The 26,685-nt window shown below is 38.6% G+C and overlaps 1 protein-coding gene across 1 annotated transcript; it reads left to right on the forward strand.

The window, feature by feature from the left end:
• The first annotated feature begins 1,721 nt into the window (after nt 1-1,721).
• On the forward strand, nt 1,722-26,667 carry LOC134070689 (alpha-actinin-2-like). Its single transcript, XM_062527105.1, has 21 exons — nt 1,722-1,941; nt 4,492-4,606; nt 4,695-4,814; nt 4,976-5,062; nt 5,144-5,231; nt 5,939-6,017; nt 6,762-6,843; nt 9,114-9,199; nt 9,528-9,620; nt 9,742-9,972; nt 10,487-10,634; nt 10,746-10,896; nt 17,104-17,212; nt 17,563-17,703; nt 20,354-20,536; nt 21,401-21,535; nt 21,632-21,811; nt 23,879-24,025; nt 24,390-24,455; nt 25,551-25,709; nt 26,329-26,667. Exons 1-21 carry the CDS (start codon nt 1,819-1,821, stop codon nt 26,485-26,487), a joined length of 2,682 nt encoding a protein of 893 aa, XP_062383089.1. The 5' UTR covers nt 1,722-1,818; the 3' UTR covers nt 26,488-26,667.
• The last annotated feature ends 18 nt before the right edge of the window (nt 26,668-26,685 follow it).

Genomic DNA, 26,685 nt, shown 5'->3' on the forward strand with positions numbered 1-26,685 from the left:
CTTTTGTGTTTCAGTATGCATACCAAATAGGAACACTGGACTCTTGGACGCACATATAGTCTAGTCGTAATCCCCATAGGCCCAATAGTAAACCCAGAAATGTTGAGTACCCTAAAGTTTTATTGCATAAATGTAATCTATAGGCCTAGTGGATGAAATTCAACTTGGTTGCCTAAAGTTGCACTTTGGGCAATTTGCATAATTAGCATAAATATATAGCCAATTAAGGTGAATAGGGTGCAGGTGAATAGGGTAAAACAAATAAATAATAGATATCACTATGAAACTTTCTCAGTTGGTTACTTGTGTTAAGATGAGAAAAAAATGTATTGCATGTTTTTTATATTTTAATGTTTACATATGCAAATTAGGCCATATCTCATAAAAAAGGCTCTAATTTGCATACGCACAAAATCAGATAGTGTGATAAAGCCAGGCTCAAAATTTTTCTTTTTTCCAAAGTAAACATGTATACTTGGAGGGCTGAGTTGGTGAAAACCTTTAAAGGAACCTGGTAAGGAGGCAGTGTTAACCCATTGACCCATTTAATCCCAATTGTCATAATTGTGACCGTACAAAAACATCTTGCTCCTGTGCCTTTAAAATGTCATAGTTATTTTATATGTTGTATAGTTCTTGTATATAGTTAATGTGTATTTGTGTACGTGTGCATGCTGGATATAGTTATTTTGCATATTATGTACAGTTCTTGTAGGTTTGCGTACAGTGTGCATGCTGTTATAGTTATTTTGCATGGAGCACCTAATTTCTTAATCCGTCTGTCCATAGGTCAACACTGCCTCCTGACAGGTTCCTTAAAGGTTTTCACCAACTCAGACCCCAAGTACACATGTTACCCTTGGAAAAAAATATTTTGAGCATGACTTTATTATTAAACAATCTGATTTTGTCAGTATGCAAATAAGCGCATGTTTAATGAGACATGGCCTCATTTGCATATGTAAACATTAAAATATAAAAAACATGCAATACATTTTTTTCTCATCTTAGCACAAGTAACCAACTAAGAAAGTTTCATAGTGATATCTATTATTTAATTTTTTTACCCTATTCACCTGCACCCTATTCACCTTAATTGCCTATATATTTATGCTAATTATGCAAATTGCCCAAAGTGCAACTTTAGGCAACCAAGTTAAATTCCATCTATTAGGCCTATAGATGACATTTCTGCAATAAAACTTTAGGGTACTCAACATTTCTGGGTTCAAGAAATTACGACTAGACTAATATTGTAGGCTACACCGAAAAGAGTGTAAAATGTAGGCTACTCAATTAGAGTATCTTTTACACTGTCCAGTTTGCTGTATGCAAGATAGTATATGACTTAAATGTCAGATGTTTCGAAAATCGATTAATACAGGCTAGCCTACATTAGTTTTCTTGAAAAACTGTAAACGTAGGCCTAAATGTAAACGTTTTCTTGTGCTGCCAGGCTCGGCTACATAGTAGACTAACCTGGTGGGAACTATCTTTTCAGAGGTGATTTTTTTTTTTTTTTTTTTTTGCTAGAGCCCCTGTTGCGTTCCCCCGGCGAATCTAAAGCATCGCGACTAGCCAATAGCCTGTCTCAAACATCATCATTGCGTGTGGAATAGTCATAGACTACTCGACACTCGTCGTAGGTTACTGCCGTGATGTGTGCAGTGCGTGACATAGGCTAAGTCACATGACAAACTAATATTAATTGATAGACAACCGGCGGACATAACACAGCCCGGTCGAATTAGGCAACAAGGATCAACAGATTTGCTTACCCACTAATAATATCTGTTTCTGTTCTAAAGGATTTCAGTCATGTTCCAAGAAGAAACAATACAATACAACAATGGTTACGTGCAAGAGGTCTACATGACCCAGGAGGATGAGTGGGACAGAGACCTACTGCTGGACCCGGCATGGGAGAAGCAACAGAGGAAGGTTTGTTTTCCAAGAAGTGCTATAGTAGACTACAATAGGCTAACCTGGCTACTTTGTGGACGACCTTGGCTACTCCTTTATAAAACCCTTTACATCAGTGAGTGTAAGTTTGTCTTAAGTAGGCTACTTTTTTACATTCAGACAATTTAGAAAAGATCACCCTAGTCCACTTTTCATTTAGACACATATAATGGGATTTGTTGTATACCCGTTTGGTCTGATGGCTATGTTAATGTAGGCTATACAATTAACCTGTCCTGGAGGCACTGAACTTTTCGTAGCCTAGTTGAAGGTGCCACACAGAAATAAATATTTTAATGCTGAATATTCTTTGTTTGATGTGATATGGGTTTGTTTATGCTATATTTCATGTCACCTAGCCTACTTGAAAGCTTAATTTTAGTTTAGTACTTCAGTTTGTATTTGTTCATTTTACATGCATTGAAGGCGACAATAATAGAGCATAAGTCTACAGTATGTCTATTTTGCACATTGCAAAATAGATTAAATTGATGGATAGCCTCATTACGTCTCTTTTCTATACAAGTATTGATGAGATCTACTGTGCATCAATCAACCTGACCAAGTAGCCTCACTGTTTTTTTGACTGGAGATGGGGGATGGGGGTTGGGGGGGGCTGGGGGGTGATGGCTTAGTTCCCGTCACCATAAATGTCTGGTGACGTCTGTGGACTGAAGGGTATAGCACTGTAGAGGTATAATGGAAATGGTGTCACATTTCATTGGGTCAAGGTGTATGGCCACAGCACAGTGACGATCCAAACATAGTACGTGCTGAAAGAAGGCTTTGATCCCGTCATAAAATCTATATTTAGAAGGCACAATACTTTTAGATTGAAATCAGAGTGTTGGATCACTCCTCATGACGTTTTTCTTAGACTACTTGTGAATCGCTTATGCATTATTCCAACATAACTCATTGCAAAGTCTTTATGCTCTTCTGTTCATATATATTCAGGATAAACAACAGATTTGTTTGGTCCAGTCTTTTTTCAGTTTATTAGGTACCAAAATAACTGGTAAGCACAAGTCTACTGCACTGATGGGACCATAGTTAGAAGGCACTAATGAGAATGTAGACGGAAGTCACAGGTAATGTTAAAGTCAGAATGCAGTACAGTAGGTCAGAAAAATGTAAACAGAACATTTGTCATTGACATAATAAATGTTTGTTGCACACTAATTTCCTAGGCTATACCACAGAAACAGACATATTGGTACAATTTATACTAGCCTATGTATATACAATGTGTATATAATGTGATCAGTGTTCTGGTATCAAACACGTGTTGCTTTAGCCTACCATTTTTCTGTGAAATAAAGAAAGCCATTGTTAAGATTGCTGAAGATGACAAAGCCTGATTTTTTGTTATTGTGTTCATAGGTTGAAGTTAACATCTAAACCCATGCATGACTGCAGAAAATAGGGTTCTTGACCAACCAGCAGGTCAAATACATGGTTCATTATTTTCAGCTGTGTTTCTACTCCACCTCATGCTGGCTTCTTTAATCTGGCAAAGGGTTTACTGTCACTTTTATATTGACCTAATGTTGATCCTCCCATCACTTGCACATGCAGCCTTGCACCCACAAGCCTGTTGTCAAGTCAAGTGTGTCTAATAGGAAAAATAATATGAATTTGAAGTGATTTCTTTTATGAGTTGCAATGTAACTCCTGTGTTGTTCTTATAGTTTAGGTACAAGTCAGCTACATAACCTAGTAATACAGTATAGAAAATAAATACAAATATTAAGCTGCAGACTAGTTTTTATTCTGCTAGATGTAATGAAATACAATTGTAGGCTATGACAAAAAAACATTTCTAAGGCTAGAATGATACATTATGATATCTGGCAATGAGCACCTGTTTAGAGCTATCACAACATGCTTTGTTGTCTAACTCTCCAGCTGTTGTTCTGAATATAGTAGTGTGCGGTGGATAGAGGACATTCAGATGTCCACCAATAGCAATGGAATTGCCTTGTTTGCAATGTGTCTGGTGGACCATTAATCATCCATGGGGTTCTATTGGCAGGGTCACATGTTTCACAGTACTTGATGACAAAGGCTTGGCACATTTTGTATAGTTGTTATAGCTACTTGTTATTACTCTGCTTATATCTTAGTACTGGCACTTTTATATTTTCAACATGGTTGTGTGAGAGTAGCTTGGAAGCACAACAACACTTTTAGTCAACTGAAGAATTTGCTCAGATCATGGTGTTGTCATTATATTTGGAGACTGCCCAGTTCATTCCCCCATATCACTCTGTGCCTGATCTCCTACATTCTGTCTGCTTTGGGTTTGTCTGCATCATACTGTGTTTTGGTATTATTAAGTTATCTGTAAAACTCAGTTGGCATAACAACTTTTTTGCTGACACTGAGTGCTGTGGCTAATTTCTCTTTTAAAAGTACATTTTGGTTTAAACTTGAAGAAATGACCATATAATGAATGTGGTGAAGATGCTATTTTACTAATGCGTACATATAGACAATTATGTCCTTCTTTTCCTCTCTTTTTTGAAGACTTTTACCGCTTGGTGCAACTCCCACCTGAGGAAAGCGGGGACTCAGATTGAAAATATTGAGGAGGACTTCCGGAATGGCCTCAAACTTATGCTATTACTGGAGGTTATTTCTGGTAACACTGGCATTAACTGGCTGGATTCTTTTCAGTAACTCTTGCAGTCACTTCTGCAGTTTTTAAGAGATGGCTTTTTGGTTTACAGGGGAGCGGCTACCTAAACCCGACAGAGGAAAAATGCGCTTTCACAAAATAGCCAATGTTAACAAAGCATTGGAGTACATTACCAGTAAAGGAGTAAAGCTTGTCTCCATTGGTGCAGAGGGTAGGTTGGCATTATTTTGAGATGCTAATAAGTTACAAAAAAGTGTCATGACTGTAGGCACGTTCTCCATCTGTTTGCCTCTTAGCTTTTAGGGCAACTGAAATTTTAATGTTGATGGCATGCTGGCATTCTGCATAAATGTAGCTATTTTTATCTCATAGAAATTGTGGATGGAAATCTAAAGATGACTTTGGGCATGATCTGGACCATCATCCTTCGCTTTGCCATCCAAGATATTACAGTTGAAGGTAAGAAAGATAGCTGTTGCTTAACAGAATGGAATTGTTCAATGATCATAGTCTTTGTCATATAAAATGTGCCTTTTTCAGAAACATCTGCTAAGGAGGGCCTCCTCCTTTGGTGCCAGAGAAAGACTGCCCCTTACCGGAATGTTAATGTTCAGAACTTTCATTGCAGGTTAGTGTGATTTTAAATATCTCACCCATTGAGAAGAACACTGACTGGTGCCTAAAGTAAAACCTACTTCATCATTAACCTTTTTAGGATATTGTCAAAGTTGTCTTTGTCCTTATCTTATGCCGATCAGTATTCATGTCATCATGGATTTTGCCATGGTTCTTGTTGTGAAGTGTTGAACCCCCTGAAAGACTCTTTCTGTTAAAGCTAAACTGAGTTCTGTCTAGTTTTGTCTCGACACAAAATCAATTACCGGTAAACACAGTTTTAATGCTCATTATTACCAGCCATACCATAATACAGAGCCATTTCCCAAAACTACAAACACTATGTTTTCTGTTTCAGTGCATCCTCAAATCCTATATACACATTTATTCATATGTGCTCATTCAGGAAGAAATGACATTCAAAATCCAAAGAAAACCAGTTGCATATTTTTACATTACATTTACCTTTCCACTGAAAAGTTAAAGTTAAGATAACTTGCATATTTTATTTTGTGTTCATTATGTAAAGAGGTTGTTTGCAAACACTGCTCTTGTTTAGTAATAATATTACATACTGTTGTTAGCAATGGAAACAAAGATTTCCCTGATGCACAAATGTATTATTTTTGTCTCATTATTTCATGTTGTGTATTCAGCAAAATTCTTTGTACTAAATTTGATCCTTAAATTGACACCCATTTTTCCTTTGTGGCTACAAAGTTGGAAAGATGGCCTGGCCTTCTGTGCGCTGATACATAGACATCGCCCCGATCTCATTGACTACGCAAAGCTGAACAAGGTCATTGGTCAGCCACATGCTCACTATGCATGGGAGAGGACTAATGTTGCTGCTACTGAGTGCTATGAGTTTTGGCCTAAAACTAGTAAACTCTTTGTCTAAAAGGCATGCAAAACCTTGCAAACACCAACAATAGCGCAGTTAGCACCAATGTAAGCTTCAGGACAGGTCATAGTAAATAGTGACTGCAATTACATATAAAAAGCATCATTCATTTTAGGGGGTGTGATTGTGTCCAGTGGCAGTTCTGAACATTAAGAACATCATTTTTATAACATTCAGCACATTATTCACTGTGTTAATGAATACTGTATCATACAAACTAGTGGGTAAAACCATTCTGTAAATGTACTGTAATACCAACCAACACTATGTTACACAAAAACATGAGTAGGTCAGTGCACAGATGAGGAGTTCTTTTAAGGTCCCACAATTTCCATGAAACTTCTAAAAAAGTATTGATGACAAACTCTGACTTAAAGCTAACATCTGTCATGTCCTTGTAGATGTTTAAAACGCTACACATTACTCAACTGATCTCTGTTTCATTGCACCCTTTGACATGTCAGAATAATTCATTAGCAAATATTGGCATCAGCCCCTGTTCTGCTTTTTGTGTGTAACTATTTGGACATGTACTGGATATCAATATTGTACGTCTCTTTGTTTCAAATTTGACTTGCTCCTTGGTCTAACTCATTTCTATCTCAGAAACTCATGGTGGATATTGTTTGGCCCTTGTAGAATGATCCAGTGGGGAACCTTAATTTGGCCCTTGAGGTGGCTGAAAAGCATCTAGATATCCCCAAAATGCTGGATGCTGAAGGTACCAAAATGTTGATTTTCACATGTTTTCTCTGTTGTCATGTTGTCTCTGTCATGTTGTCTCTGTTGTCTCTGACATGCAAGAGACATCTGACTGAGAAATCTGATGGATAAACTAAACATATGCAAGTCTAACAGACATACACTTTAGCCAAAAGTGGCTGTTGAGGAAAGAAAACAATAAGATCTCTTTTTTTTGTGTAGCCTATTTGTCCTAACCATTGTTGAGCTCGATGAATGATGAACATAAGGTTTTGACCATTGTCTTGTATTTCTCAAATTCCTAATGCATAGCTTTTCTCTTGTCTCAACTCAAGTCCAATTTAAGTTCAACTTAAGGGGCCATATTTTATAGCCTGGTTAAAACTATTCACTTTGTGAATAGATTCTGGACACTCATGATTGGATAACGTTAGCCTGGGGAGTCTGCTCTGTATTTTCTACTGCACACAAGAGGCTTGATCAACAGGCATTCAAAAGACTCTGTGCACGATAGTCCTTCAACCAATCAGACCAACGATCCGGGTGTTTCAGGTGGATAAGCCAGTTTCCAGCCTGAGCTGCAGAACGGCTGGGTTAACATTTAAGCACACTGGGTAATAAACACTTAGTACAGTCTTTCCATCTTTTCATGGCTAAGGACTCAGTAGTGGGTAATGATACACCGAGCATAGGAGTGTCAGAATTAAGTAATCTCAAAGAGAGTACCGTAAAATTGGCCTTAGGGTAGCAAAGGTGATGTTATGAAAATGTTGATTCAGTTGCAAAATGGTCTTGGATTGTCTGGTCTCAGGCCCTGGTATCCACACACCTGGGTATGTTTTTGTTATCAACTGTTTATTGAGTTTCATAAACAGGGGAGGGGGGTGGCAAGACGGTTACATGAAAGATATTAAACCACATCACATGGTAAAAGAGTGGAAAAAAGAAAAATAGAAAATAGAAAATACAAGATTATATTTAAGAGCTTTTACAGAATAAAAGCACTCAACAGCAATATGTATCACACATAAAGGCAACTCATTGCACAAGGGGTATGAGATCTTGGACCCTGCATATTAATATCTCCCATTTTTGCAGGGTGGATACCTGGGCCTTGTTCAACCAGGCAGTATGATATTCTAAATTTACAATGTTATCCAAATAGCTTATCCAAAAACGTTAAAAGGGTTGATCCGTAACTGTAAAACAACTTTCTAAGATGCCGTGAAACCTGCCATCAACATTTTCTTTTGGATTATGGAATATTCAAGGTCATCATTCAAAAGACAAATGTGTGGTGTCCTGGGGATAGTGATTTCAAGTAGTTGTGACAGTTCCTCCACTACAAATGTCCATAGCTTGGCAACTGTGGGACATTCCCTAAACATATGTAGGAATGTGCCGGGTAAGGCATTACACCTGGGTATTTTTTTTAAAAAAAATTTAGAAAGAAAATGTTCCTTTTCATTTTCAATTCATATCTTTTCAATTCATATCTTTTCATATCAATTCAATTCATATCTTTTCATATCTTTTCATATCTTTTCAATTCATATCTTTTGTCCAAACTGGTCTATAGACTTACACATTATGCAAAGAAATTCAATAATTGGATTTGATTTCACAAAGTTTATTAGATTGGCCATGCCCACTTAGATACTAGTCTGGAACACCAAGTTCATTAACGTTTCCATTGGTTGGCAGATTACCTGCTCAATCAGCGACAACAGGGGATGACACTATAGTTTTGAATTCGAAAGTGGATGTGGTAATTGGTAGTAACAATGCCTACAAAAATCAGAAAATGCAGTGGAAAGAATGTGTACATTTATTTTCAGCAATGGTAGACCCACATACATTGTTTCTTGACTGTCCATGCTGTTTATTGTCATTCACAGGAAGTAATGCTATGAATCCCTGATCATTGATTAGGCTGTATCTATGATTTCCAAGTGGGCGCAAAGTCTATCCCTGTCACTATGCAAGTGGTGGAAAGGTTTCTCAATAATAATGAGTGACCCGACTCTATTCACTTTGTGAATGAGTTTGATTTACCAGACTAAAACTTTATGCCAAGTTGGCAAGAGCCTTAGCCTAAATAGTTTCCTTTTTTGTGACCTCCGCCTTTTTAATTGTTTTTGTACAACTCTCTTACTGTGCTGTTGAGCCATCAGTTCTCTCTCCATCTCAAGTTAGCACATGAACCTGTTACTTCTGTATTATTTTCCTCATTCCTTCATTCTTTGGTTTCTTTATTCCTTCATTCATCTTGTCTATCCTTTTAACTAGACATTGCCAACACGCCCAAGCCAGATGAGAGAGCTATCATGACCTATGTCTCATGTTTCTATCATGCATTTGCTGGAGCGGAACAGGTATAATGTCAGATATAATGTCAACATAATCTTGTATTTGTTTTGCTAACATCACACCTCCTTTAATCACACACTGGGCAGACATTGATGTCCATATCTTAATTTCTAGAGCCCAGGACAGACCTGTACAGTCTTTATGTAAACTGTCACCATGGCTTTATTTTGTGATCCATGCAACTGAGGACAAGTTAGTTATGACATTACCCTTTAAAGTAATGGAAGCACGGCTAGTAGAGGTTTGCCATAGTTTAATTCATTCCATGGATTTGTGTTGCACTGATCTTAAAATGTCCACTGAAGTAAGACAATGGTGATGTTCTGTGTTCAGGCAGAGACTGCAGCTAACAGGATCTGCAAGGTGTTGGGAGTAAATCAGGAGAATGAGAAGCTGATGGAGGAATACGAGAGGCTTGCCAGTGAGGTATTACTTGTGTATTATTTACTGTTGTAAAATCACAGAAAAGACATAACACTGATCCAGATAGTTATTTGGAGTCTTAATTGAGTAAGAGTATTAGAGCTTGACCAGTGTCTTTGTGTAGCTGCTAGAGTGGATCCGTCGTACTACACCCTGGCTTGAGAATCGTGCCCCAGAAAAGACTATGATGGCCATGAGGCGAAAACTGGAGGATTTCCGTGACTATCGGCGAATGCACAAGCCACCCAAAGTCCAAGAGAAGTGCCAACTGGAGATCAATTTCAACACACTCCAGACCAAACTTCGCATCAGCAACCGACCAGCTTTTATGCCATCTGAGGGGAAGATGGTATCGGTAAGTCATGTTTTCTGTATTATCATTTGGAATTTGACAGCTCTGTTTACAATCTATTGTGTGGTATGAAGCTCCTTTTAGCAATTTTCAATCACAGTAAAAGAACGTCTAACGTTTAAACGTTAGATATTGATCATTACCTGTAGATGAAAAAAAAACTACACTCATTGGAATCTATGGATTTATGCCTTTTTTTCTCAGCAGCTATAGTATCATTTTACATTTGTCAGTAAATCCAAGGGAGGGCAGGTGGATCTGGTGGACAGAGGACAGAGGCAAGGAGACAAGTGCTCAGTATGTAACATAGAATACGGGAATATAATAAACCTCTAGTGCAAAGGAAGTAGGTCCAGTAGATGTAACCAATGATGAGGACTAATGGGAGAGTCATCTCCTGCAAATGAAGATTTCAAACATAATTGGCATTTTTTGACCTCTGGTTTAGTTCTTCCGTTGAGCAAAAACGCATGGAACAACAGACAGTTCATCAATAACTGTAATTTCTGGTGGGTAGGATATCACCACAGCATGGCAAGGCCTTGACCAGGCAGAGAAGGGGTATGAGGAGTGGTTGCTTACTGAGATTCGTCGACTTGAGCGACTAGACCATCTGGCAGAAAAATTCCGGCAGAAAGCCGCCACCCATGAAGCATGGTCTGAAGGTAATAGGCAGCACATAGCTATAGTACTACTATTAACTCAAAATAAAAGTAATAGTAATAGTAATAGTAATAATAATATTGAGGATAATAAGGTATTTCATAATGTTTCAGGTAAAGATCTCTTGCTGACAAAGAGAGACTATGAGGCTGCATCTCTGACCGATTTGCGAGCCCTTCTGAGGAAGCATGAGGCTTTTGAGAGTGACCTGGCTGCTCATCAAGACCGTGTGGAACAGATTGCTGCCATTGCCCAGGAGCTCAAGTAAGGACCATACCAGTCTTTATTATCTCTACCATTCCCAATCACATTGTTGCAACTGTGGTAGGATAGAGGCAAAAGAAGCAAAACACTTTTTTACCAGCCGCTACACTCGTGCTTTGGTAGCGTGTTCACCAGTTTGGACTAAACATACCAACATAAAGTAGCAAACACCGGTCAGATAGGTTCTCAACAGACAGGTAACATTCAGGGAATGTTCCCTAAAGGTTCGTTGAAGGTTACACATTTAGCGATCATTCCTAGAATATTTGCTAAAGGTTCCATTTTGTAGAACCTTCAGCTGACGTCTATTTATGGAACCTTTAAAAAAAGGTCTAGGAACAGCACAAATTGCAAGATTTAGTCATTCCCTTGATTATAGTATCCATAGTTTGGGCTGTGAAACACAGTAGTTCTATAAGCTACTCAGTTAAGATGTTTTGAATGATAAAAAATCATTCAAAACATGGTGAAACGTTCACCTCCCTCCTCACCTCCCCCCAACATTCTAAGTCATTCTTCTGCATCATATTGTTGTGTAGCATAGTCATATTATACACCATTTGAAAGCTTATTCTGGCTCTTAGGAATTAATTACAATAACATCTTTCATGTAAAATATGTGTGGTGCTCTACATTATCAAATTTATCTTACTACTGTATGTCTCAATTCAAAATGCCTGACTGCCCCCTTCCACCCTTTGGCGCTTCCCTACCCTCTAGCCCTTGTGTATTCCCTTAGGAAGAAGTAGATGTAGCATATTGGGTCTTGAAATGTCCTTAAGAGTCTATAGAAATTACATATCCATGTTGTTTCATACAATACAAGTTGTGTAGATGTATAGTCCATCTTATACACACCAATTGAACCAACATAAAATTGCCAAAATATTTGTGTGTAATTATTTCATATTAATGTAGTCTTTCTATATCATATCCCCTGACATACAACACAGGCATGAAACCAGGGCTGTACGCTTAGCTTTTTCACTAGGAGCATAGGTGCTCCTAAATGAAAAAAGTTAGGAGCACTATGAAATTTCATTGAAAACCTTATTGCCTTAAGCAGGATACAGATCATTCACAGCAGTGGCAATCCTAGTCTCTGCTCAAACCCTCCATACACACAGGAAATGGCTTGTCTGGTTTCTATTTCATATTTTGAATTCAGAATTTGTATACATTTTGTTAACAATTCATAGCATTATAGGATCTGCATAATTACTTATAGCTTAAAATTCAAAGTAATTTGAATACTTCATATTGATTACACTTGTCTTTAATGATATTACAGGGGTGGTGTGTAGGTCTAATTGAGTGCCTGTCACTTTAAGAAGTACCATAGCCTACGTGAACATAATTAGGTTTCATTCTTTAGGAAAATTGTCAGGCAAAGTTCAAGGATACATGTTTTCATTAAATAACATGAATGTTAAAAAAACTAACAACGGTGAAGACAAATATTTCCGGTGTAATAGAAAAGATGAGTGTCCAGCAATGTTAACTTCTATGATTTAGGTAGCCTACCGTGGCATGGCATTGTGAGTTGTCCGTTCACTTTTTCCTTGGTAATGTTTAATTGGCTGGGTGCTTAACTTACTCTGTCATGACTTGTCTTGGAGTTTGGTAGCCTATATCTGTTATATCCAATGAGTGACAACCAGTGCTCAAAATAAAACGTTATAGTATTCTCCTGATAACGTTAGTGGGATGGATTTAATGTGAACGTAGCCATAAAAAAAAGCAGAGTGGCTACATGATAACCTACAGCGCAAATTTGCGCCTTAAAAGCAGATGTAGCCTACACCGAATCGTGGTTAAATACATCATTTAGACAACAGAATCAGTAGGATACCATTTTTGTTTCATAGAAGTCTACCAGGCCTATGTCAAATGCAGGCTCGGGTGAAGCTGGGAGGAATTAACGCACGGTTTCCACACCGTGTTAAGCCTATCAACCGTGATAATAATAATATTTGAAACGAACACGGTAATTGTTATAGTCAACAGTTTTATCATGGTTTACCGTTTCACCGGTAATTGCTACATAGTCACCAACTGATAACGAACAGATTGAAGAAAAAGAAGAATGGATTTGGAGTGACATTTCTTGCGTGTGTGGGAGCGTGAGGTTGATGCTGAAAGCGTGAGTGTCAAGCCAGGTGTGTAAGAGTTGTCAACTCTAAAATTTGTATACAGATGCGCGAAAATTGTATTATACAAGTTTGATCCACTTGGTGTGGATTCATTTTAGGAGCAAAATGCGAATGAAAGGGTTGAAATCAGTACTCGCACGTGTGCGAGTATTTAATTTCTTATACTCGCACTAATATATTTTTTGTCGTTTTTGCGACGACCTGCTCGCAGTGTACAGCCCTGCATGAAACTACAGACTGTTACCTTTCTTTTGATTGTCAGTATGCATTTTGGGCAACCAAAAGTCCTATTTGGAGTCTCCATAGGGCATTTTACAAAATGCATGCTTATACTTTTGTAAATAATGGTCTAAAATGCTCATATTTTTATTCTATATTGATCTGCTTGTACACACAGATTAACAAGGCCTGGTGCTAGGGCTCAGTTGCTTCTAAGTCATATCAAGTGACCTACAGTAGATGGTGGAAATGTGGTCAATTCAGAGATGCTTCTAATCCGGTAGAAAGAAAAAAAATATTTTCTATCCTCTGTAACTACAAGGTCTCAGCTTTCCAAAAAGCAAGATAATTTGATTATAGGCCAAACTAGGTGGGAACAGTGGCCTCTGAAGTAGGCATTGTGTAATTTCAGGCAAAAACTGGAAATTGGCTATGGAATTATGTGGATGTGTCTTAACTTAATGTGGTAATTAAGATGAACATTCCGGGAATGTTAAGAAAACTTTCCTGAATTATCTTACAATAGTAATATTGTACATATTGTTAATATTGTACACATGTTGATTCATTGGGTAAATGCTACAACAGTACAACAAGTTTGACAGAAAGATTTATAACGTAATGATCAACATACCAAATAATATCATAAATTCTTCAGTCATTCCTCTTCGTTCCTGTGGCCATTTATGATTCGATCAGCAACATACCCAACTGACATGCAAACCCTTGATGAGGGCACCAACAGCTACCACAAGCCCTAACCAGTAGGCTGCGACTGCCCCTATTAATCAATAACTGAACGGCTTGAGGAACACACCACACAGTTACATTGCACCTCTATCCGTCATAAGCTATCTTCATTCATTATCAGTGTTAGACTTTATTTGGAAAGCTAACGTGAAGCCACACAAAAAGAAAGAAGGAAAGAAAATGAAACTTTGAAATAATACAAACGCATGGATTTGTTATTACCTCCACCAACGTAACAGCAGTTGCCGCCTTCTTTATTACCTCCGCCAAGGAGGTTATGTTTTCATCGGGGACCAGCGGTTTGTTTGTCTGTCTGTCTGTTTGTTTGTCTGTCTGTCTGTCTGTCTGTCTGTTTGTTTGTTAGCGAGATAACTCAAAAAGTAATCGATGGATTTCGATGAAATTTTCAGGGAAGGTCAGAAATGACCCAATGAAGAAATGATTAAATGTTGGGAGTGATCCGTAACACCGTCGGGATTCCCGAGCCGTTTATGTTTTTCGCTTAGTGGTGTAATGGCATGGTATGGCCACGTGGTGGCGATCTGAATAGTTTAGGTTCAAATGTATGACAACCTAGGAAGAACAATACAGGCGGAGGTCTGCGCTCTCTGAGTGCTTTTCTAGTTTGGACTGTTATAATTAAAACAGGAGTTAAGAGAGGATAGCCAAATAACAGGTCCTGGTGAATGCTCTACAAATATACTAAAAATAATTACATTTATAAAACCCAAAAAGCGTTTACTGAAAACAAAACCAAGCTTCTGCCATGGTCATCTCAGTCCCCTGATCATAGAAAACCAGGGGCAGGCTAAAGAGAATGGACAAGGGAGGACCTAGGAATCAGCACAAACTTTATGAGATGCAATAGCTGTTTTATTGGTAAAGGGAAGCTTTACAAAATATTAAATACAAGGATGTCAATAATTATGCCACCTAGTTTTTGTCCATTGCTTGATGAAAAACAAGATGTCCAAAAATGACAGATGTGTGAATGAAGAGACAATTTCCTTTGTAAAAACCCTTGATCTTATATGTCAGTTAAATGAAAATTGAACATGTGACAGCTGAACCTGGCTTCATCTAGTGTTCAGTGTTTTTGTTTTGTAGATGAATGCGAAACAGTGTGTGTTTAGTAAGATAATACCTCATTTGCAATTTATTTGTATTAATTTAAACATTTAAAGCATGTGTAATACAAAAAGAATGATCCTAATGGAAATAATAAACTCCATGGTGGTATCTGTTAGATGTTTTGCCCTATTGACCTGTATTTTCCTCCCCTTTATGGGAGTTGGTTTGTTTACAGAGTGATATCTTACATCTTTAACTGACAAAAAGGCTCGGGCATCATGCCAAAACTTAAACTAGAGACATGTTAGAAGACAACAATCCCCAAACTGTTTGGCCATCTCAAGGGTTACCAGTTTTGAAAACACCAGTATTTGCCATGATATGGGGTAGCTGCTAAATCCGTTTCAGTGCTATGATATCGGGATAAAAATACAGACAGCCTACTTCTAAATCTGTCAGGATACTGAGGTGACCTTCCCTAGCTCTGGCTCAGTTGCTTTAGAGTGATAAATGAGACTAGTGAAGGGGGTGGTGGGTGAGAGTATTTCACAGCACTCCGGGTATTCGCTCACAAGCTTGAGGGGTGACCTTAGTGTTGCAGCATACTTTCTCAGCAGAGCACTGAGCATGCAGAGTCCCCTTATGGCTTCCCTTCAGCCTCCATTTGCATGTCTCCCTCAGGGTTCAGTGGTGGTGTCTGGTGTGTCTCCTTTTGAGCTAAGTGGCTGCCACTGAGATCTTCTCTGTTGGAGGGCCAAGTTAAAGGTCAAGGGTTTTGTCATAAGAGACAACAGAAGTATGGAAAAAGAGGGGGAGGAAGAGGTAGAGTTTATTTAGGGGTATATATTTGTTAGCCATCTATCCAACGCATGCTGTTAGCAATACAATACCAAGCCAGGATTCCCTTCTATGTCAACCTCTATGATTGGAAGCATATTAGCACATGCAAAGGAGCAGGGAGGGGCTTAGAGGTGACACCATCACTCCCCTAATCTCTCTGTCACTCTTTTTGGACCTTCTCTTAATAAGTTATCCTTAAATAGTCTCTTCTGTGATGACGAATAGGTTTTAGGGATGACAATAAAGTGGATGTGTATGTTGTGCTGGCATCTGAACTTTGAACAATGAGGTAGTCTGTTTGCACGAAAGAAGTAGGTGGAAGGTCATGTCATGTCATGTCATGTTATGGTGACAGCCAGCAAAGGTGTCTTGCTGCTCTGATATTGATTTCTGCACTACAAAAACGGCTTACCTAATCAATTCTAACCAAGTGTTATTCATCTAGATCAAGATAAAAAAAAATCTAATGTAAGTATAAGTATAGAATATATACTTTTTTGATCCCGTGAGGGAAATTCGGTCTCTTCGTTTATCCCAATTCGTGAGTTAGTGAACACACACAGCACGCAGTGAATACACAGTGAGGTGCAGCACACACTAACCCAGAGCAGTGAGCTGCCTGCCCAACAGCGGTGCTCGGGGAGCAGTGAGGGGTTAGGTGCCTTGCTCAAGGGCACTTCAGCTGTGGACTGGTCGGTGATCAAACCAGCAACCCTCCGGTTACAAACTCAAAGCCTTAACCAGTATGCCACGACTGCCCCACTTTTTTTTTTTTTTTTTAAATACGTTGTTTTTTGTGTATACAGTATATAATAAGTATTGTTTTCAGTATAAAGAGACTTACCTAATGCTTTCTCGTAAAATCATTTAACTTAAGTGTTTTCTCACTAAAAAACCCAAATAGATGTTTTGACCTTAATTGGTTGGACTAACGCCTAGTTAGATTTTAGTTTTTGCAATATAAAACCGTGCACCTTAAACTCCTTCAACTTGTGATCAGTTGAGTTTGTGTCTTTGTTTATGCTTGTTTGATTAAAAAAATCTTCTGCGCTGTTATTTTTATGAATAGTGTCTAAACTGTACAATGTGTTGCCTATAGAACTGTGTGTGTGTGGGGGGGGGGGGGGATAAGGATATTAAAGTTGAGCGTCTGCATTTGAATTTTTGTACATAGTGAGCTTGACTACCATGATTCTGCAACCATAAATGAACGCTGCCAGAAGATATGTGACCAATGGGACCAGCTTGGTACGCTCACTCAAAAGAGGCGGGAGTCTCTGGAGGTATGGATGAATCATTGCTGAAGAGATAAAAAACTGAGATGAAAACAGTAGTGATATCCCTATTCATCTACAATATGTGTATTTTAACATCATGACCATAATGGCGGCCACAGGATTATAAAGATTATAAAGCTGTGCTGTCAGTAATGCTCTCTTTGAGACAGCTTAAGGAACATGCTAGCAACAGATGCTAACATCCATTAGTCCTTGTTAGCATGCCAGCCTCCCATGTACCAGGTTGGCAGCTATACTCTGGTACAGGATTGCATGAATTGGCCAGCAAGGTTTTCCAAAAATTGTGACTAATGATCCTCAATATAATCTGCAATGAACTTTGTGCATTTTCTCAGAGAACAGAGAAGCTGCTTGAGACCATTGATCAGCTGTTCCTTGAGTTTGCCAAGAGATCTGCACCATTTAACAACTGGTTGGAGGGTGCCATAGAGGACTTGCAGGACATGTTTTTGGTGCACAGTGTGGAGGAGATTCAGGTACAGCAGCTATTCTTCTTTCCTTTCCTTCAGCCATGTCATGTAAGCAAGCAAATCATGAAAACATTTAATTTTGCTTGTGTCTTTTGGCCACCACTGTATGTGTGTACTGTATGTGTGTGTGCATGGACCTATGTGTGTGATTTTCGGCAGCCTAGGACTAGGGTTGCAAAATTCCGGGAATTTTCAAAGTTGGAAACTTTCCATGGGAATTAACGGGAATATACGGGAATTAACGGGAATAAATGGGAATTAATGGGAATAAACTGGAAATATTGTATCTGGCAAGTTAGTATATAACAGAGACCTTAATGTAGTTGGAAAAAACCCATCTTTCAGCATAAAGTTAGTTAAAACAACCTGATTTAATGCAAATTCAGTTGAATTTCTATTTTCTACCCTGCACACAGGTCAATTACATGCACACAACAATCAACATAGGCTACTAGACATATAGGAAACCTAATTTTCCCGGTGAAAACGTCATTGCAAACGTTGTCTCATGTGGGAATAACTGGTGCGAAACTGGGGGAAGTTTGCGAACAGAATCGCCCAGTTCTTGGCGTGTCATCACTGTTGTCCTCATGTAAATGGAAGAACGTAATTTTGCATAAGCTCTAATGGGATGGTTAATAATCATATGGTCATATTACTGGTCTGATTTAGCTTGGCACTTTTAAAATAATCACAATCTGTGAGGTTTGGGGTCATACATGTATGTAATATCGGCATTTTTTGGCCAACCGAGGATTGAAATAAATTCATTAAACATTTTTGTAACAAGTCGAGTTAAGTCAGTGTTCACGGCAGTCTTGGCTAGCTAATGTAAACTGCTAGTAAAAAACAAAATTCCCGTAAATTCCCATTAATTCCCTAATTTCCTGTAATTCCATAAAAGTTTACAATTTTGAATATTTCCAAAATTCCCCAGCCTAACTTCCCATGGGAAATTTCCAGAAAGTTTCCGGAAATTTACCGGAAATTTTCCGCCCCTTTGCAACCCTACCTAGGACACACACACAGGTTGGTTGTAAGAGGTCTTCTACAGCTTGGCCAAAAAGAGGGATAAACGGGTACTGTGCTGTCTCTCTGCTATTATTGGCAGCGGAGACATTGTTATTTATACCCATAATAACTATTATGTTATGAGTATTATGCTTATTGAGTTATACACTGGTCCAAACGTTTGTGTGTGTATTATATTGCATCTTTGATATTTGTGTCCCTGACTCTGTAGCACTTTTCTCCATGAGAACATGGTTCAAATGTGGGTGTATGTGTGTTTGTGTACAGTATGTGTTAGTCTGTGTGAATCTTGTGTGTCTATTTACAGAATGTGTGTGTGTGTGTGTGTGTGTGTGTGTGTGTGTGTGTGTGTGTGTGTGTGTGTGTGTGTGTGTGTGTGTGTGTGTGTGTGTGTGTGTGTGTGTGCGTGCGTGCGTGCGTGCGTGCGTGTGTGCGTGTGTGCGTGCGTGCGTGCGCGCTTGAAGAACAAAACAAAACATGATATCCACTGTTTTGAAAGCATCACTATGAGTTTCCCAGAACTGCTACCCAATAGAGCTTTTAAATTCTTTCAAAGAATTTTGATTCTCCAAGTTGATCAGTGTCCAACGCCAAATTAAGTGCTTTTGGAAAGGCACACTTAAGTGAAATGTTATGGCATCACAAAGTCAAAGTATTAGCGATTTCTCAATTTGCCATAAAGCGTGAGAGCTCTATTGAAGCCCTTAAATCAATTACAATTTTAGGGTTGGCCTGTCATTATTTATGAGCACTTAATTCTGTCTATCATTAATGATGTGTTTTATTAAAGGAACACTTCACCGTTTTTTCATATTAAACTATGTTATTCCCTTAACTAAGACGAGTTGATACATACCTCTCACGTTTCAATGCGTGCACTCACTGGCTCTGGCGCGTGGCGCAACTTTGATAGCATTTAGCTAACCCAATGCATTCATTAGGATCCAAACAGAGATGAAGTTAGAAGCGACCAAACACCTCCATGTTTTCCCTATTAAAATACAGTTACACGAGTAGTCACACGACCAAGTATGGTGAGACAAAATAAAACGTGGTGCATTTCTAAGCAGGCAAAAGGGATAACTATATTGTGTGGCGGAATAACATTGGGAGCACTTCGACTCTGCGCAGTAATATCCTCACTCCAAAGTGAAACTGAATGTGCAAGAGTGAGGATATTACTGCGCCACACAATATAGTTATCCCTCTTACCTGCTTACAAATGCACCACGTTTTATTTGGTCTCACCATACTTGGACGTGTGACTACTCGTGTAACTGTATTTTAATAGAGAAAACATGGAGGTGTTTGGTCGCTTCTAACTTCATCTCTGTTTGGATCCTAATGAATGCATTGGGTTAGCTAAGTGCTATCAAAGTTGCGCCGCGCGCCAGAGCCAGTGAGTGCACGCATTGAAACGTGAGAGGTATGTATCAACTCGTCTTAGTTAAGGGAATAACGTAGCTTAATATGAAAAAAACGGTGAAGTGTTCCTTTAAATTGTATTGAAATATGTTTTGTTGTGAATCATATTCCCTTGACGTATGAATTAAGAGGTAATACACAGGTCCTGATTTTTTCAACAAGGAAAATGTAATTGCCTTGCCTGTTTCCTTGTCTGCAGAGTTTGATCTCAGCCCATGATCAGTTCAAAGCAACTATGCCTGAGGCTGACTGTGAGCGCCAGGCCATACTGAGCATTTACACTGAAGTTCAGAAGATTGCGCAAAGTTATGGCATCTCTCTCAATCTTTCCAACCCATACAGCAACATCACCCCAGCTGACCTTGGGTTGAAATGGGACAAGGTACTATTCATTGTTCTGATTACATGCCTAGCAGTTATGTGGAAATATGTATGATGATGTCAATCATCAAGTCAGGTTGTGTACAATGGGACGTGTGACTTAAGACTTCAATATTTATATCAGTATTTTTTTCTCAAATTAATTAATTGAAATAAAACAGTTGTTTTGACAGCCCTAAATAATAATAATAATCGGTACAATTCGACATTTGAAGGTTTGTGAGTTAAATTTGATATTTTATTACTATGCAAATGCTGCTACGCAAGATAGCATCTATAATGACAGCTATGAGGTCTTATTAGAGGATATCATGAATGCTAGAATAAAAGGGAGTGTGCAGTGTTGTAGAGGCAGCACCGATATTTAGTACTGTGATTGATGAAGTCATGATCAAACATTTCATATTTTGAAGGATTTGTGATGAATGAGCCCCACCTTCACTTATTTGCACATTTCCCAAGATGCTCTTTCCCCCTCATACCTCCAATAACCTTCATTAAAAGAAATGCCTTGGTCATAACTGGCCTTTCTGTCCTTTGGCAATTCCCTCTGCTTACAGCCACACCCGTGGCATTGTTTGATTCTTCTATTTGGTCATACTTGCATATTATTACAGCTGATATGGGAATTTGCACATTTAAGTTTCAAGGAAAATGTACTTTTACTATTAACAAAAGCATGGAAATGTTTTTCTTCAGTCATATCAGTATGAAATCAAATTGTACATTTCTAATTAAAGGCTTTACCATTTGTTAATTTTCACCAGATCAATTTACGATTTTGTATTAATCTGAATAAACATTACACAGGTAGGATCACCTTCTTAATGCAACATTCCTTTTGCTGGATTATTGTGGTGAACAGGTGAAGAAATTAGTACCTCAGCGGGATAGTTCCTTACAGGAAGAGCTAGCTCAACAACACTCAAATGAACGATTGAGACGTCAGTTTGCTGCCCAGGCCAATGTCATTGGACCCTGGATTCAGACCAGGATGGAGGTAAAAATGTATTCACTTGTAAACCTCAACTCAAGTTCACTTCCAATTAACATTATCTTCCGACAGTCTTTTATAGTTGTTGTTCTTACTCTTTAGGAAATTTCTCGCAGCTCTGTGGATCTTGGAGGCACTTTGGAAGACCAAATGGCTCAGATGAAACAGCTTGAATCAATCATCATCAACTACAAACCTAATATTGACAAGCTGGAAGGAGATCATCAGCATATTCAAGAGTTTCTCATTTTTGACAACAAGCATACAAATTACTCAATGGAGGTACAATGTGTTGAATATTTTTACTGTTCATTAAGTCATGCTGTTGATATAACCTATTTTCACATACTGTGATGACAGAGAACTTTGAATGGTTTGAATGGCTTGAAAAACCAAATTATTATAAACTTTGAAAATGTACAGAATTACAAAAGTAATTGGCATCCATCATTGTTTATTCCAAATATGAACTCGACTCTCCATTCAACAGAATATTTTATATAACAAAACAAATGAAAATGGCATTGGCAAAAGGATACCCTTTAACCAACCTCTGGGTTCAATCACTGCCAACAAGTGAAATTTAATATAATATTTTGATATTGAACTCATTTGCTCTGATACGAAAATGATCCTTACTGGAAATTTCACTCTTTGCACATTCACATTCCGTTCTCACAATTCAGTTTCAGACCATGAAATTCAATTTCAGTTTACCGAGACAGACACAGAAAGAGATAAAGAGTCCCTAAGAAAGAACAACGGAATGCAGATCAATTGGGATCACAGTATGGGAGCCTCCGTCTCCGCCAGCGCATGACTAGAGCGGAGCGCGTAGCACTGTAGATGCCAAACAGCATAGCGCCCCCTCAGCGAGCCGTCTCTGGAAACTTCCTTAACAAACAAATTAACAAACAGTGTCTGAGACGGACGCACCCATGCTGTGATCACAATTTAACAGCGGGATTTTGTGATCAGGTGTCAGGTGCATTGTTCAAAAGGGTTATTTTTATGTTAAGCCAGTGTTCTGTCGAACTGGGCTACTTGTTGAGTTATGCTATCACGCAAGTTCAGTGGAATGAAAAATCACAATCCACTGTTAGAAGTACTCTTAGCCTACTGTAATTTTGTGCTACCTCAACGCACGTTTCATATTTCCCATCTGTCAAATGAAATCACTAAGCTAAGAAAGGGTGTACAATGGGGCCCTAAATGTCTGAATATAAGATTGAATTCATCTGTGATACTAATTACGGTGAAATACTGTAGTTACTTTGAAATTTAACTATAATCCAATAATTGATCATCTTTTTTTAGGGGTACCAATAATTCTGCCCAGGCCATTTTAGAATATCTATGTATAATTATCTATTTTCACACTTTCTTTTCATTGCTCTGTTACATATTAAAGGAATAGTTCGGAATTTTGGACATAGGACCTCATTTCCAACTTTGCCGAGGTGATATACAGTAGGTCGGTGGAGACCGTTTTTTATCGCGTTGAATCCCTTCCTTAAGTTGCAGCGTCCCCCCTTTGCTAAACTGGTTCTGAGCTAACGCATTTCAACGGTAACATCCAAAACAGTCTTACTCACTCCACAGCATACCCGAGACAAGTAAATTAAAACGTCAGACTATTGATGTACATGTCCGTGTTGATAGAATAATTTTAGAAATAAAACTAACCTTGCAACTCAATGATTTATTACATTTTGAGGGACTAGTTTCTCAATATCAATCCATACTGCCATACAACAAATTAGGCTATTGCAATGCGGTGCAAGGTTAGTTTTATTTCTAACATTGTTCTATCAACACAGACATGTGCATCGATAATTTATTTGTTTCGGGTGTTCTGTGGAATGGATTAAGACTGTTTTCAGTGGCAGGCTGGATGTTACCGTTGACTTGCGTTATCTCGGCACCAGATTAACAACAGATGAACGCTGCAATTTAGGAAGGGCAGAAATTCACTGAAAATGGTCTCCACCGACCTATAACACCCCGACTAAGTTGGAAATGAGGTCTTATGTCCAAAATTCCGAACTATTCCTTTAAAGACAGAATTGTATCCTTTTTCGGGTGGACTGGGGCATGTCTACATTTACCGTAATTTCCCTACTATTAGCCGCGGCTTAAACATTGATTTTGCAAAATTTCTTCAGCTATGAGGTTAATACAGGGGGGCAGTTAACATGGTGTTAATATGGTTTTGTTTCTTTCGACTTGCATAAAACACTGTCCTGCGGCTTATACACAATGCGGCTTATATGCTGGAAATTACTGTAACCCATCTATAGATGAAAACTTGACCGAAGTGCTCTGTGTCCTGTTTGCGTTCATATGTAGCACATCCGTGTGGGCTGGGAAGTCCTCCTTACTACCATCGCTAGGACCATAAATGAAGTGGAAACACAAATCCTAACTCGGGATGCCAAGGGCATCAGTCAACAACAGCTCAATGAGTTCCGTTCATCATTCACTCACTTTGACCGGGTACGCTTCTTCATTTAATTGTTCACTTTACATGTAAAGATTTATGTCAACTAAATATATCTTAATATTGCTTTTCAGGGAACATGATGTGTATATGGAAATCTCATGGTAGCAAGTTTGGTTTTGCAAGACTAGATCTGTTTTATTTCAATATACTGCTTAACTACTAAAATGCCTGTGATCAAAGGTCAAGAGCGCATATGATTGGGTTTTTTGAGCGTTATTGTGTCTTGATGAGTGCACCCAGTACAACTACTCAGTACTTTGTAAGAGAATGAATTAGATCATCGGTGTCTGCATTCTTAAAATCATACTGGATCACTAGGCCAATCTTTAGAAATTATCTCCTCTTCTCTCCCTGCAGAAGAAGAAAGGTGGCATGGAAACAGATGACTTCAGGGCCTGTTTGATCTCTATGGGTTACGATCTGGTAGGCACACACACTCACTCAATCCAACTGTCGTTAACTTCAGACTGCAACACTTTTACTGTTATGTAATTATGTAGTTCATCAGAATAGTTTTATGACATTTTCAATGAACAAATACAACCACATGGTTTTGTTTTCACCGAGAGCGGCCCATAGACTGCACTTTATGTCAAGATATGAGAACATCGAGAATAGCAGTGACAAACACCCGGTGAAAAATAATCATATTAGAGTGTTCATGGTGTCTGTGTCTGTGCTATTTTGAAGAGCTGTGGGGCAGTCTGAAATGTCCTAAGATGACAAAATGGATGACCAATATTAGATACTTTACATATTGGATATAATGTGCTTACAAACCTACAAGTGAACACTCCGTGTTATTGAGCATCAGATGCATGTGGACACTGCAACATGTTGTCATACTCCTACATTTCAATATGTTATTGCTAGTCTCATAGTCTCAGTAGATAATAAATCCCTGCAGTACTCATAGCCACATCCAGTACACATAATGGTAATACACATCCTTGTTTTTTTTATATCACTGACATAAATATCAAAATATGAAATTGACGCGGTACTTTTGTGTCTATTACTTCAACAGTGATATCATGCAGAGATTATTTTTGGAAAAGTTGAGTACATAAAAGAAGCATACTTATTGGTCTGCACTTTGATATGCATTAGCACTTTACTGTGCACTGCACTTTGATATGCACTTGCACTTAACTGTGCACTGCACTTTGATATGCACTTGCACTTTATTGTGCACTAGCACTTTTATTGTGCACTGCACTTGGATTGCACTAGCACTTTATTGTGCACTGGCACTTTAAATGTGCATTAGTTTTAAGCTTCAGGTAGGGCAGATTGCACAGTCAGCTCCTCTTGCACTTTGGTCCTCATCTGGTTGCCAGCTATGTACCTTCCTCTTTGTCTTTGTTTGGTTGTCCATATTGTCTGACACATTGCTGTCCCTGTATGTTTTAATGTATGTCTGCAGCAGTACCCTGTCTCTAGCCCAAATTTCTCCCAAGGGAGACGAATAAATGAACTTGACTTGACTTGACTTGGTTGTCTATGGTTCCCTTACAGGGTGAAGCTGAATTTGCACGCATCATGTCGCTGGTAGACCCTAATGGCAAAGGCCTGGTGACTTTTCAATCTTTTGTGGATTTCATGACACGGGAGACGTCTGAAACAGACACGGCTGAGCAAGTCATGGCCTCATTCAAGATTCTGGCTGGAGACAAGGTCAGCAAGATTCTGAACAGTCTTGTGCAACATTCAGAATTGAATTGAGAATGACTCCTAAATTCCAATTCAGTTCTTGAGTTTGAAATTGAATTGAATTTGAATTGAGGTACAAAACAGGACGTAGAATTACAATTTGAATTTGAATGAAAGGAAGTAGAATCGAAATTCAATGAAATTCAAAGAAATTAATATAGCCTACCTAATTTAAGGGTAGTGTTTAACAATGAAGTTTCACAAAATATGTCAGATACAGTATGATCGCAACAAACACACAACTTATATTTGAAAACAGTAATCAATTACATTTGCAAAGTAACCTTAATGTGTGAGATTTGGGGGATTCAACACATTCTTCCTGTGTCTGTGGAATTGTTTTGAATTCCACTTCCTGTCATTCCAAGAGGCCAATTCTAAAATTGTGCACAAGCCTGATTCTGAAATACATTCTAAGTTCTACACAGCAACAGCCTCTTGGATATAGCCTATATTATTAATTTGGTTCATTTCCTTTGCCTTCAGTGGTCATTGGTATCTGTCAGTGTGCATAGCAATGCATTTCAGATATGCTTTTCAGAATATGACAAATCTTTTTGTTTGACTGTCGCTATCTTTACAGCCCTACATTCTTCTGGAGGAGCTGCGCAGAGAGCTGCCCCCAGAGCAGGCAGAGTATTGCATCATGCGCATGCCACCCTACGCTGGGCCTGATGCCATGCCTGGGGCACTGGACTACACAGCCTTCTCCAGCGCCCTGTATGGGGAAAGTGACCTCTAATCACGCCCTCAACATGCAGGGTCCTCTCTTAAAAAAGCACACCATGCCTCAGCATTGTTAGACTCTGTTGTTTCTGTAGTTGCTCCAATGTTGACAGTGGCATTGAATTTGTCTGAAATTCTAGTGAACTTGAAAGTGATTTGAACTCATAACAGTCTAATCAATAAACTTGTCACATAGGCTAGTTGTTTTTATTGT

The sequence above is a fragment of the Sardina pilchardus genome, chromosome 22, assembly GCF_963854185.1.
Source record: "Sardina pilchardus chromosome 22, fSarPil1.1, whole genome shotgun sequence".
Lineage (NCBI taxonomy): Eukaryota > Metazoa > Chordata > Actinopteri > Clupeiformes > Clupeidae > Sardina > Sardina pilchardus.